We start from the raw sequence: 14,879 nt of genomic DNA on the forward strand, positions 1-14,879 counted from the left end.
ACAGGTGCATGTGCTAATGTTTCTGAGAAACAATAATTACTGACCATAAGAAGCCTGGTGGTATACAAAAATTTGATTTAATCTTGGAATATAACATCACACACAGATTCTGGAGATTAATCAGTGTTTTTGTATGAAATATTATAGCTGTAATTATGAAGGAGGCTTTCTGGTACTGTCCACAGAACGCTGAATGTTAGATAAATGCATACTTGATTTAATAAGGGTTACAATAAAAATACATGTCTAATTCTGTTTTAGTTATGTAAATAGTTATATTAGATCTATTTTAGTGGAAAAATCTATTACATTACTGTTTCTTATGTTTGCAAACATATTCTGTAAATAAGAAGTGTAGTCTGAAGTGTTGTGGTGTGTGCCTCCAACATGGCATTTTAGCGGTGCTGAAGTCATATTGCTTGTATAGTGTCTCATTCCATATTTAGAGTTTTACAGTGCATGGATGATCATGGTTTCAGTAGCCATAAAGTGCTATGTTTCTGGAGATTATATGCCCTTATTTGTATGCTGCTTTGGTTTTGTGTATGCATGGTTTTGTGTTATGCTGCTTTGGTTCAAGTTAAAAAACACATCTGGCACTATCCTGGATTTTGTAATCGCTTACTTCCACAGGATTCAGGCCAGATTCTGTAGCGTTAGTAGGGAATGCTTGTTTTTGTGGCAAATTGTTGAAGTGCATCTTTGACAGAGTACCAGTACAAATGTCCGTGGAAGATGGCTGTTACTGCAAATCTTTGATCTACCCAGGGTATTTTGCTTGTGTCCAACCAATTGCCACATGTGAAAATTAAAACTACAAATGAAAAGGCAGTGGGGTATAGGAAGCTGAATACAGAATAACTTGTTCTGCAAGCGCAGTCTTGTGTATTTTACTGGCACTTACAGATTGATTTAACAGACAATCTAAGCAATAACGCAGATCACATCAGTAGTTGTGTTTCTTGACTGGCTTAGAGGAAACTAAAAGGAAACTAATATTACAAGAAAGTGAAAATCTGCTTCCTTGCTTAATAGCTTTACAAATTTAGGTTGCATTTTACAGAGATACTTTTCAAACATGTGGATCAAAATTAAGTCAGTGGTAGATTGGGAACACAAGGTTAAGTTACAAGTGATGTTGCCATTGACCCATGTGTTATATATTTCTTTGACAGTCAGTCTCTGCTGCTTGTTTATCAAGTTAATTTTTTTTTCTGAATGAGGACACACATTCAATAATTGAGGCTACTATGTAGTATCTGTGTTAATGCAAATAGCTGGAATTTTTGCTTAAAGATATGGATCAGTGTTCATGCTAGTCATTACGTATATTAGATAATTGCAGTGAACAGCCTGTAACCTCAGGCTTAAATCAGGTTTGATGCTGAAGTACTTGAAAAATTTAGCAGCCACAGTGGATAATGGTCAGGAACTAGCGTGGTGGGTTGACCCTGACTGGATGCCAGGTCCCCACCAAAGCTACTCTATCACTTTCCTCCTCATCTCGGCAGGGGATAGAAATATAATGAAAGGCTCATGGGTCAAGATAAGGACAGGGAGAGATCATTCACCAGTTACCGTCAGGGCCAAAACAAATTTGACTTGGGGAAATCAGTTTACTTTATTACAAATCAAAATGAGGTAGGGTAATGAGAAATAAAACCTGAATCTTAAAACACCTTCCCCCCACCCCTCCCTTCTTCCTGGGTTTAACTTTATGTTCTATTTCTCCATCTCCCCCAGCAGGGCAGGGGGATGGGGGTTAGGGTCAGTCCATCACACGCTGTCTCTGCCGCTCCCTCCTCCTCAGGGGGAGGACTCCTCACACTCTGCCCCTCCTCCAGCCTGGGGTCCCTCCCATGGCAGACAGTCTTCCACGAACTTCTCCAGCATTGGTCTGTCCCTTCCATGGGGTGCAGTCCCTCAGGAGCAGACTGCTCCAGTGTGGGTCCCCTGCAGGGTCACCAGCCCTGCCAGCAAACCTGCTCTAGTGTGGTCTCCTCTCTTCACGGGACCCCAGGTCCTGCCAGGAGCCTGCCCCCGAGTGGGCTTCCCATATGGTCACAGACTCCTTCAGGCACCCCCCTACTCTAGCATAGGGTCCTTCATGGGCTGCAGGGGAGTCTTCACCAGGGCCCATGGGGGAATCTCTGCTCCAGCACCTGGAGCACCTCCTCCCCCTCCTTCTTCATTGACCTGGGTGTCTGCAGGGCTGCTCTTCTCTCATATTCTCACTACTGTCTCCAGCTGCAATTGCACAGTTTTTTTCCCTTAAATATGTTGTCCCAGAGGCACTACCACTGTCACTGATGGGCTCGGCCTTGGCCAGTGGTGGGTCTGTCTTGGAGCTGGCTGGCCTTGGCTCTATTGGACATGGGGGAAGCTTCTGGCATCTTCTCACAGAAGCCACCCCTGTAACCCCCTGCTACTAAAACCTTGCTACGCAAACCCAGTGCAATCAGAAATAACTTCTACTTGATTTTATTTATTTTCAAGACATTTGACAGATACAGTTGTAATCTACCAGTAAAGTTTTCTTTATTCTAATGTTTTTATCTTGACACATCCAAATTCCTCTAACAATGACAGCTTTAAAAACTTTCTGGACATCATGTACCTAAAGCATTTGAGTCTCGATGGGTAACAGAGGTTCTATGCAGTAACTTATTATTCAGTACTAAGAAAGTAGGAACAGAAGAAAACAAACTTGTTTTCTACTCTCAAATATAAAGTAAAGTGTAAGTCTGACTTACTAATAGTAAAATGCTGGTGGGATTGCAGTGTATACAATTATGGAAAAAAAAGACTAACTGGAGGATATGTGCCCATTATTTGATATTTTGATATTTTTTATTTTGATGGTATTTTAGTGATGCAGAGTTTTTATCACAGCATGATAAATATATATGAATACTTAATGCAGTTTTCTTGATCTGATAAACAGAAGGTGGTAATCTTCTGTAGTTAACTTTCAGGAATTTTTTGGAAATAAGCTCATACAAGGTGTAGGAGAAGTGTCGGCTCTGCTGTTTTCTTATTTGCTTGTGCTGGCATCAGTAGCATTATCTTCCTTGTGTGGTTTCTTTGTAGGAACAATTTTAAGCAGATTGACTGTTTTCTGAGGGGTAGTTTAGTGATAATTAGACAACAGAAGCCATAGATCCACTTAACTGGGCACATGTAAATTGCAGTAAGCCAAAAGTGAGCGAACAAACAAATATGCTACTGTCACAATCTCCACATTACCAGTCTTCTACTAGGATCTCTCCTGTCCATGCCGTGTGTGACGCAGCTATCTGACTGAGTGAGGGCTCCAGTGTCAAGCTGTACCTTTAATATTAAAAAAGCTAATTTTTTTATTTTTAGATAAAAAATAAGCATACCTTCTCATATTTTTTCTGGCACTCCAGTGCTTGTGCACTTCTTGTGTGTGTGCACTCTATTTTGGAGACTGTTGGTGTACAGCAGCAATGTTTTAGGTGGCTAATGAAAACTAACTTTTCAAGAAAAAGAAACTGGAATCCAAGCAGTATTCAAGTAGTGAAATTCCAAGTCAAGACTTGATTTTTGCCGTGAGTAAAATGGGATTGAAAGTCATATTGGTTTAAAATGGACTTAGAAATTTATGACGGGGTCAGTCACATTAAGTATTGTAGATGGCTTTAGTAAATTGAGTCCATTCAAATGAAAGTGTTTTACTTGTGAGCAAGTGTAAATATCTAGGGATAAGCAAATGTGACCTGAAAATAAGGATACGGTATTCAGTGTTATAAACCTATAAAGGAATTGGATGTTTTAGTATTAAAAGTAATTTAGTGGGAGTATGTGAAACTTTTTTTGGTTACAGGTAACTTTCTTCATTATCAGAAGAATAGGAAGTTATTTGTAGCTTTATGTAGTGAAATCAGTGTGATAAGCATTGAATTCTGCACATAATTTGGGGGTGTGCTTCTTTTTAAAAAGGAATTTTGAGAATGGGGCAGAAGATCTGTCGAGCTAATAGAAAGGTCTAAGAATAAATAGTCATCAAAATATATTATTGAGCAGGATACCAAAGAACACTGACTTCTTTAATTTCACAGAAAGAAGACTGGGATGTATCTTACAAGTTCCCAGTATTTCCTTCTTACATTCTTGCACCAAAGGGCTTCAATGATTGAAGCAGACTAATCAAAATGGAAATAAAATACAAGCTCTGAATTGGTAATAAGTGTTGGAATATCCTGTCAACAAAAGGGTGAATTCTTCATTTCCTAGAAATGAAAGTTTCTTTGTTTTTCTAACTTCCCTTATTTTTCTTAAAGATTTATATAAAAGAGCTTACACTTTAATCTCTATTGTGGGGGGAAAAAATGCAGATACTCTTTATTAGTAACATGTTACTTTCTGACTTTTCTTCTGGAGACCTAGAGACATGAAGAAATAATGTAAGTAACAGAATGACGTTAGGTTATTGTTTTTAAGCAAAACCAATAAGACTAGGTTTTTTTTTTAAATCAAAATAAAGTTGTAGCACTTTGAACTGTTAATATGAAGTTATTTTATAAACACAGGGAATTTTAGATGTAATAACCTGTATCTGCCTTACAGAAGTTAGTAACAACACGTTAAACACAATTTTGGGGTATTCTGGAGTTTTCTTCTAATCAGAAGATAAGTGTTGTAGGTAGAATAAGTACTATTCTTGTCATGTTAAGTAAAATGAAATTGATCACAGCTGAGACACTTAACTCCCTGCTCTGGATGTATACTTAACAGGACTTGCTGTGGTGCTCTTATGATACGATGTGGTAGAATAAAATGTTAAAGGGTGTTTTTGACATCTATAAACATACTTCTGAAATTGGCAACTTTGCCTATAAATCTGACAATGTCACAAATTGCTTTCTACAAATGTTTCCTTTTTTTGCTAGCACGTAGTCATGCAAATGAGTTCTATAAATCTAGACAAAGCCCCGAAGTCTTCTGGCTTCTGTATTTTTGAAGTGTGTTAATATTTTAGAATGTTACAAAGATAGACAGAGCAGATGCAATGGTAATAGAGTAGACAAACTTCTCATGAGAATATTGTGGTGTTAATGACTTCAAACATGCAACTATAACAACAGAGATTCTCAGAATGTGTCTCAAGCCTTTACAAGTGGTGCTCTTTTCTTTTTCTTTATATGCTCAGGTGTTTTGGGGTTTGGGGTTTTTTTGGACTTACATTTCTGTACTTCTGTTGGATAACAATTTGCTGCTGCAGATACATCTGTGTTTCCAAGTATAATTTCACCATACCAGAAAGTGGAGGAGGAAAACGTGAATTCTACAGTTATAATATCACCTTATGTGTACAAATATATTTTCTGTACTAATGCATTTTCTGATCCATTATCTGATAATCTTTCTAAAATTAAAACCACTACTTGTACCATGTTCTGATGTGCAATGTGGTCTATGCTTCTCCATTAGTAGCAATAAGCTACTCTTATGAACTCTTTCTGAAATTGGTATGATTATGCATGTTAAGTGTATTAGTATAGGTACGGGTGTAATTATGCCTATTTAAAAAATGAATGGAAGCTCTAATCTTCAGAAAGTTGAACAGTTAAACTGGATTTTTAGGGGTTATATTTTTATTATTCTCACTTGTAAGAAAAGAGATTAGTGAAAATACTCTTAAAAACTGCTGTGTTCATTTGCTCTTAGTTTGGTGGTGTGGTTTGGTTTTTTTTGTTTTTTAACCCAAAGCTGAGTGTAAGTAAAACTGTAGTAAGCTGTAAAAAACTTGAGACTTGCTGTACCTCAGAAAACACCCAGAGTTAGGGATGTTTTCATTTTTAAACTTACATTTGATCTGCAGAGAAGGAAAGTTAAATCCAGTATTTCATTAGGGTATTCTGAAAATACGTTTTGTAGTTCTGTATAGTACAGTATTGTAACAATGGGCACCGCAGAAAAAGGTCACATGAAAGGAAAACTACATTTTCAGAGTATTGAATATTTTAAGTAAATGAAACACAGAGGATACCTACTGAAGAGCAAAAAAAATTGAGAATTACTACTTAAGTGAACAAAATTTATTCTGCTGAATGAGGTCCTATGCATATGAGGAACTGCAAGATGAATAGATGCATTGATAGCAAGTTATTTTTAATTATAGTTACACAATGGATATGTACAAAAAGGCAAACGTAAAATTGGATCATAAGGCTTTAAATATTGGTATTTCCCAGCTTCTAGATTGCCTTGATTCTTAGGACAGGTGTTTATATAAAACTATAAAGTCCAGAAGTGCAGAATATTTTTGTATTGATTTTTGGAATGTATGTGCTGTTCATTGTATTGTGCTTGTTCATCATATTGATAAGGTATGTGAGTAGACATGAAGATACCGGAAGGTGAAGACAGAACATGGCATCGTTGCTAGCGTAATTGTAAATGCAGTGCTTGAGAATATTAAAGAACATTTCCAGGCTTTTGATACCTGCATTTATTTTGTCAAGTATTCTTTCAGGAAGCACTTTCTAATGAAGTGGGTGATCTTATGTGCACTGCTAACTGAAACTGAAAGTTGGTTATGTCTCTACTAAAGGTTTAGATACCCTTAACTGATTTGTTAAATGTATTTAACTGATTCTCCTCCTGTGCCAGGAGAAGCCTTGTTATACATGCTTGTTATGCTTCTGTTCAGGAAAAAGAACAGAACTAACTTTTTCAGGTAACATGTAGTTTTACTAGTCTAATCTGTGCACATCAGGAGACCTTTGTTCAATGATTCTGGTAACAGACTAGATAGTAAGGGAATCTTCTTAGTGCAACGCATGTGACTTCTGGTGCTAGTTTTCAAGATGTTTATGGCCTCGATATCACCAGCCTTCTGAGGAAATGTGTACTGTAAGTATGTGTCTATGCTAGGTTTTATGGAACGCTGCCATAGGAAACTCAACAAAACTTGATTTTTGACACAATAATAGCCTTTATTTTTAATGTTTTTTTATGAATAGCAAATTAACATATTTTTCGCATGTTTTGTGATGGAGACACTTATATAACACTTACATATACATCATATATATACACATATATGTATGTGTGTAACATATATATATATCACTTATTTTACGTCAGGAAAGTGTTGGACTTAAAAAGAAGGTATTGGAGTAATGGTTCACATTTTAGAGTCCATGTAAGATTTGAAAGCAAATGTAGCTTTAACACTAAATTTGCCTTTTGCCCTTCTAAGTAGGTGTATTTTATACCTGTTTACAGAGTATTTAAAAGATTGTTACCTGAACATACAGTGGGATATTTTTCTTCCCATGTATTGTGTTTGGAAATGATGTATGTTCTGTTCTTAACATAATTTTTATTTTAGTAATTTTCTAAGTTAAAAAAACCACAATAACAACTTAAAAATTTGTATTTGAAAATGTGTTTTATTCTAAGATCTTTTTCTAAATAATTTTAATGATTTGACAGTAATAATAGAATTTAATGGATTCTTTCTGACATCAGTTTTGGAAAGGATTTAAGGTGGTGTCTTGTGTGATACTTCGGAATTGAAATCAGAGTGAATCTTTACTGTAGATTCCCTTTGAGACTTTTAAAAGTTCCCTTTGTCATTTGTTCTTGTGATTACATTAAAAAAATCCCCAACTGTCATGTGTTTTGAATTAGTAAATTTCAATCTACCATACATTGTACTAAAAATCTAGATTTAAAAAACTCCAGACTTCCACTCTGTGTTTAGATTTTTAACAGACTAACTCACACTTAAGAAAAATGTTTTCTTTTATGTGTTATCTAAACAGAAACCAAAAGTAATGGAGGAAGAGAAGACAGGAGAAGCCTTCCAGTGTAAATTTACATAGAAAATGCTTGTATTTGGAAAAGAAATAATACTAACAAGTGATGGCTATAACAACTTGTCATCTATGATATTTTTATTTTGATGATGCATCTAAAACTTGACTTAATTATCTCATTGCACTTGAGGATTCATTAATCTCTCTTGGATTTTTAAATGTTTCTATAGATAATAAGGTGGCTTTATTCTTGAATGTAGTTTTGCCATAGCCTTAATTTTAAAAGTTTAAAATAAATGCATGTTTTTTTGAAAAGGAGCTTATTTCAACCTCTCTTCATACCTTTTTAAAATCCCGTTTCAGTTTACTGTTACAAAACCTAACAGATTTTTTTCATAAACCTCTTTAAGTCTTTCAGAAGTGAGACATGTAATATTCACAAAATACTTAATGAAAGTGGTACTACCTTCATTACTCCTGTTGTATCTTTTAAGATACCTTTTTGAGGTTTTATTGTGGCTTTTGTGTGAAAAATGTATTTATCTTCATATCAACTTGAAATTGGGTAGGAATTTTACTGATATGTTCATTAATCTTATTTAACACCTTATAATTACTTTGTATCTTCATTTTACAGATGGAATACCTCAGGTTTACTATTTTGGCCCATGTGGCAAGTATAATGCTATGGTGCTAGAATTACTTGGACCTAGTCTGGAAGATTTATTTGACTTGTGTGGTAGGACATTTTCTCTTAAAACCGTTCTTATGATAGCCGTACAGTTGGTAAGTAGAATAGATGTTAATTTGAGTGTTTATTAGAATAAGTCAGTGTTCAATGGATTAAGTGCTTATTTCACTTAAGAGATTTGCACTTTCCATGCTTTAAATTGGTGTTGGTGGCTACTAAAGAGCCTGTGATACAGTTTTATCAGGATTTACAGTTTTATCATATGTCACTTTCATTTACTTTGTTCTAGTTTTTCAAGAATCATTGCATGAATGGAATTCCATTGTGTCTGAGTTCTCATAATCACAACCTGAAATAACTAATTTTAGTTTGACATACTCAATTAAAAAGAAAATCTTCATGAAATAAAAATTATTTTAATCCATGAAAGCAGTTGGATGATGGGACTTAGAAATAGCATAAATATATTTCCTGGGCATTCTCAGAAAGAAAGCAAAAAACCAAAAAATCCCTCATCCCTTTCAGAAATGCTAAAATAGCACATATTTATTCAGTGAAGGATTTTTCCCCATTTTTAAGATTTCCTCATTTGTTTCCCACCTGACGGTGGGTGGAGGTGGAAAGAGAGAGAGAAATAAGGCTTTGCATATTTACATTGATACAATATGTTTTAAATGAGTCTTTATGAAATATTAATGATTCTGAATGTCCACTTCCCTGAATAGGTAGTGATATTTTTACCCATGAAGGGTAAAAATAGCTGTTTAAAACGTGACTGTAATTGAGTAACAGGCCTACAGCTATATACATATAGACCTATTCAGCTTATTTACAGCCAAATTGACAAAGTTCATTTTTTAAAATGCTCAAATTACCACAGATCCAAAGATGATCTCTTTAATACTTGCTGTTCCTTTCTGAATACATAAATTTTGATAGAAAGCAATCCAGCTAGTATGGAGGTTATATGCATATTGGTGAACTTTCAGTGCTTCTCTTGTTTATACCTTTAATATGTAATAGATCTACATGGAACTTTGCTGCTCACTGCTTGATGACATGATTTCTGGTTATAGTTTTAATGTGCACAAAACATACTTGGTGCCAGCTGTTCTTAAAGAAGATAACTTCTGTTATATATTTATTCATGTCTAATGTACAGTGTGAAAGTTTCCAATACACAATGTGGTGTATCTGCTTAGGGGATGTATATAATTTTCATTTATTTTAACTGGGAGATACCTTGCTAAGAGCAATAGCACTTTGGTTTTAGGCAATAGGAGGGGTGTTTTCCTCTAAATATAAAGTCAATGTAAGATATTTAGCTTCTACCACAATTTGATGCAGCAACCTCAAGCTTAAACTAAACTTCCTGTCCTTTTTTCCTTTTATTAAAGATTTCTCGTATGGAATATGTCCATTCAAGGAACTTGATATACAGAGATGTAAAACCTGAGAACTTCTTAATAGGACGACCTGGAAACAAAACCCAGCAAATTATTCATATTATAGATTTTGGTTTGGCAAAGGAGTATATAGATCCAGAAACAAAGAAGCACATACCGTACCGAGAACACAAGAGCCTTACAGGAACAGCTAGATACATGAGTATAAATACACATTTAGGAAAAGGTATGTGTGCTTTTAAAGTGTAGAAGCAAGGATTCAACAACTATCATTTGTCTGAAATCATCTTGTTTTCAAGTTGTAATTTTTCTCAGTCTGTACTCATTAAGTACTGCAAGTTTTGTGTACTGTGCAAAATTATAGCTTGTCCTTATGGAAGAACTGTTTATGGGAATAAGGTTGTCTAGGTCTAATCATCGTGGTCATATCTCAGAAAATAATTATTTTTGTTTGAAATTCATAAAAGAAAGATGAGGTGTATCTTTTTGTATCATAACATCTTCACATTAGAAGTATAGCATGGTGGGGTGGGTCATTACCTTGTCTATAGGCAAAAAATTTTTTATTTGATCAGTATGAGGCTCTTCTGCCTGTTCCTGCTTTTCTCTTGGTGCCTGCCTTAGTCTCAAAATAGAGGGATGAAACACCTGTCTAACTTTCTTGACTACTAAACTGGCTTCAGATATGCCTTTTTCTATGAAAATGTGGGGAAAGAATGTATTCAATTACTGTTTAGTGCATTCCATGGCAAACGTAGATCTGTGTTTATAAAACATCATTTGCTTCAGGGCAGCAAACTTGGGAAATTTACAGCATCTCCAGGCAAAATAAAGAATGTAGAGCTTTTTCCAATTAAACAAAACCTGCCAGTCTTCCAAACAGATAGGAGGAAGACTTAAGCAGGTACATTTAACTGATGATAAAAAGATGATGTTTTTCTATGTTGATGTTTCAAAAGGGTATTGATTTCACATGGCCAAATTTTACTTTATAATTTAAAATTAGTTTTGAATTGTATTTCACCTGACTTGCGTCTCTGCATCCTCTGGCTTCTTTGTTTCTTCACAAGCAAAGCTGAAGAATTTAATTTCATGATGTGCAAACGAATTCTGTCATTCATTCCAGATTTTGGCACAAGTTGATTTAGCTTTTTTCATACAGATTCCTAAAACAACCTCAAATTTCTCCATTAAGTAGGGAGAAAAAAACAGGTGTAACTATGGCTATGTTATGTATCCATATGTAAGCTTAACAGTGCATATAAGGTCCCCAGATTATTAGAAATTTACGAAATCACTGAACTGGACAGTTGCTGAAAGGTGATCCCAGTAGTTTGATAAGAGTTATATTTAGGTACTGTACACCTACATTTAAATAACTTTTAACATTTACACACTGTATTTTCTTAGGGAAATAAGAAGAGTGCTGTTCAACTTGCAAATGTCTTGCCTTTGTAACATCTGATACCTGATTTTGGAGGCAGCCTTTTGAGTCGCTTTAAAATCTCATTGACAGTCCCTGGAAACATCTTCACAAGGTGGCTACCCGCCTTATATGCATGATTTGAGGGAGAAGTTCTGAAAATAAAACAAAATGATAGTTGCTTCACTTTTTAAAGGTGGGAGATTGGACTCTTGTGCCCATCTTTTCAGGTTTTTGGAGTTGCTTCTATAGATAGTATGGAATTAGTTTAAATAAAAAATTTGAGATAGTCTCTGCTAAGTATATGAAAAACTGGTGTACTTTGTACTTATGCATCAGGAAAGCACAAATTTCAACAATGTTCTTTGTCAATGAAACACAGTTAATATCTAGAATATAATCAAGTATTGTGAAAAGCAGTTGAGACATCCTGGAATACAGCTTGCATGGCTAAGCTTAATAAGTGGGTTTATATGTAATGGAGTAGCTGTGAAAGAGTTACCTGGTTTGCTTTTCTTTTTTGTTTTTTGGTTTGGTTTGGTTTTTTTTTTTTTTTTCAGACTAAAGCTTTTGTACTGTTGTGGTTTAGCCCCAGCCAGCAGCTAGGCACCACACAGCCACTCGCTCACTCCACAGTGGGGTGGGGGAGAAAATCAGAAGGGTAAAAGTGAGAAACTCATGGGTTGAGATAAAGACAGTTTAATATTAAAAGCAAAAGCCACGTGTGCAAGCAAAGCCAGGAATTTGTTCACTACTTCCCACTGGCAGGCGGGTGCTCAGAAATCTCCAGGAAAGCAGGGCTCCATCATGCCTAACGGTGACTTGGGAAGACAAACGCCATCACTCTGAACGTCACCCCCTTCCTTGTTCCCCCAACTTATACACTGAGCATGATGCTATGTCTGGAATAGCCCTTTGGCCAGTTGGGGTCAGCTGTCCTGACTGTGCCCCTTCCCAGCTTCTTGTGTACGCTGAGAAGTCTTTGACTCATGTAAGCACTGCTTAGCAACAATTAAAACATCAGTGTGTGTTGTGGTTTAACCCAGCTGGCAACTAAGCACCACGCAGCTGCTTGCTCACTCCCCCTTCCCTCAGTGGGGTGGGGGAGAGAATGGGGAAGGAAAAAAAAGAGGTTAGAGCTGTGGGCTGAGATAAAGACAGTTTTATAAGAGAAAATAATAATAGTAATAATGAGAATGGTAAGAGAATATACAGAATATACAAAATGAATGATGCACAATGCAATTGCTCACCACCTGCTGACTGATGCCCAGCCCTGCGGCAAGCAGCGATTACTCCCTGTGCCTTCTGAACAGCCTGTAGCCATCAATAGCTACATTCCAGTCGTGGGATTCATCCCACCAAGTTTCCGTAATGGCAATCAGGTCGTAGCTTTCTAGCAGCATGGTAGCTTCCAACTCCTCCTGTTTGTTTCCCATGCTGTGTGCGTTTGTATAGATGCATCTCATCTGAGCTGTCGGCCTCGTCACCTTCACAGCAGAACAGCCCTTGTTTCCCTTTAGGTGTTTCACGGGCTTTTCCTTGTTGGCTCCTACTACCTCAGGAGCCTCCATCTCACGTCTGCCAGGCTTCACCTTTGCTGCAGTGCCCCTGGCACACTGCTGGGCAACTGTATCGCCCAGTGTCTCTGCCCACCACTGGAAGGAGCGAGGAAAAAATAACCTGCGCTCCAGATTCCTTTACTAACTGCGCCAAGGCTTTGAATTCTTTTTGGATCACCCTTGGGCTACTTACTGCAACTTCATCAGCACCCATGTGGAAGAGCAGTAAGGGATAGTAGTTCAAGGGTTGGACCAGGCTAGGATGTTTCCTAGTGGTGTCTCTAACCTGGGCTCCTTGGAGGCAGCAGACCTCCCTAAGAGCAGGGCCAGCCCAGCATATCGGACCCTCTGTTCCCCTCAGATGGGAATCTCCCACTACTACTATTACCTGTCTCTTCCTCCTCATGGATGTTGTAGTAATATGACAGGGAGGTCTTTCTGATCTTTGTGCCTCCTCCGATGTGGATAGGTCAACACCTACCCCGTCCACCGCCTTGTCTTCCACCTCTAGAGCCTCATACCTGTTATGCAGAGGCACCTGGGGAGAAGCGGTGGGCCAGGCAAGGGGTCTCCTCCTGCCCTGACTGCGGACCAGTTTCCACTTACTGCTTTCCATTGAGGCCCTTCCTTCATCCTGTTGGGGGGAGGATACTAGTTCCCTTTGATCCCGGGACTTTTTTGGTGGCTGTTCCTGCGTAGATTTCTGGGAAGTCAGGGTGCGGCTCCACTAGTCTATCTCCTGCTCCGCTTCCCTGATGCTCCGTAGCCTGTCTACCTTAAGTAACAAAGTCTGCTTAAAATTATTACAGCGGACCACTTTCTTCCATGCCTACAACAATCACCTTCAGGGACACTCGCCATGGCTGGGCTTCCTCTCAGCAGCTGAGTTGCCTGAGCTTACCTCGGGAGTTAGGGGGGGACCTCACCTTGCCTGTGCGCCCTGCCTGCGCAAACTGCCCGCGCAAACTGCTGCACCATGCCCTTCTGACAGGATTGTTTATTAGTATTCTTTTCAAATAGTTTATTCTCTCTAAGTAGAATTCAGTGATAAAGCTTAAGAATTTCATGGTCTTTAATAAATTGATGAAAGTAAATTTTACAAGAAATTGCGTAGCAGTTTACTGTAGGTTCTGGATTGAAACATAGAGCTTGAAGTGCAATAACAGATTAAAAGTTGGGTAACTAGCTGAAGGTGGTGCTTGTAGAGGAAAGAATGATGATTGGTAGTAGTTGTGGAAAGGAAGACCAAATGGATAATGAAGAAAATTATGACCAGCTACAGGTTTCAGCATTAGGTATTAAAAGTAACAAACATTTCAGTTTATGGAAATCTAAACTGTACTAAAAAACCTGTTGTGTTTCAGGGGCTGATGCACAAAGTGTTCAGTTATCCCTACCAGAGGGCTGCAATTTGAGGGTATAAGGGGAAGGCCAAACTCAGTCTGATACTCATCTTCCACAGTCAATAGCCTCCAAATGTTGATTTTGTTAGATGTTGGCTACTTCGGAGCTGACAGCTATCTTGCTTTCAACTGTCTACCCACATGTTTTCATGTGGACTGGGGAAAGGAGGGGGAGAATCTCTCCTTATTTCTGATACTTCAGAGCATCAGGATATTACCCTCATTCTGTTTTGTGCAGCTGCTGGTCTGAGTCTCAGAAAAGGTCTCAAAATTAGAACGTACTGGTAATGCATTTCAGTAGTGGACAGTTTAAATATCAGCGTCCCTATTTGCCATAGCATCATGGCCACTGTGGTTCCTTTCCTCATTACAGAAGTGTCTGGTGACCCTTAGCAAGTAAAGAATGATGCCAGTATTGTACTACTAATCATAGAATGGTTAAGGCTGGCAGAGACCTCTGCAGGTCATCTTGTTCAATTTCCCTGCTCAAGCAGGACCACCTAGAGCTGGTTGTCCAGGACCATGTCCAGACAGCTTTTGAATATCTCCAAGGAGGGAGATGCCACAGCCTCTCTGGGCAACCTGTGCCAGTAATACGTGTTCC

At 37.6% G+C, this 14,879-nt stretch overlaps 1 protein-coding gene across 6 annotated transcripts in view; it reads left to right on the forward strand.

Moving 5' to 3' along the window:
- The window catches only part of CSNK1G3 (casein kinase 1 gamma 3), a 92,761-nt gene that overhangs the window by 44,737 nt on the left and 33,145 nt on the right, over positions 1 to 14,879 (forward strand). For all 6 annotated transcript variants that reach the window (XM_009636552.2, XM_009636553.2, XM_035892104.1 and 3 more), the window contains 2 exons: positions 8,428 to 8,576; positions 9,879 to 10,113. In XM_009636552.2, the coding sequence (XP_009634847.1) occupies positions 8,428 to 8,576; positions 9,879 to 10,113 (384 nt within the window). The remainder of the gene's footprint in view (positions 1 to 8,427; positions 8,577 to 9,878; positions 10,114 to 14,879) is intronic.

Source organism: Egretta garzetta, unplaced genomic scaffold, assembly GCF_000687185.1.
Source record: "Egretta garzetta isolate BGI_Z169 unplaced genomic scaffold, ASM68718v1 scaffold473, whole genome shotgun sequence".
Lineage (NCBI taxonomy): Eukaryota > Metazoa > Chordata > Aves > Pelecaniformes > Ardeidae > Egretta > Egretta garzetta.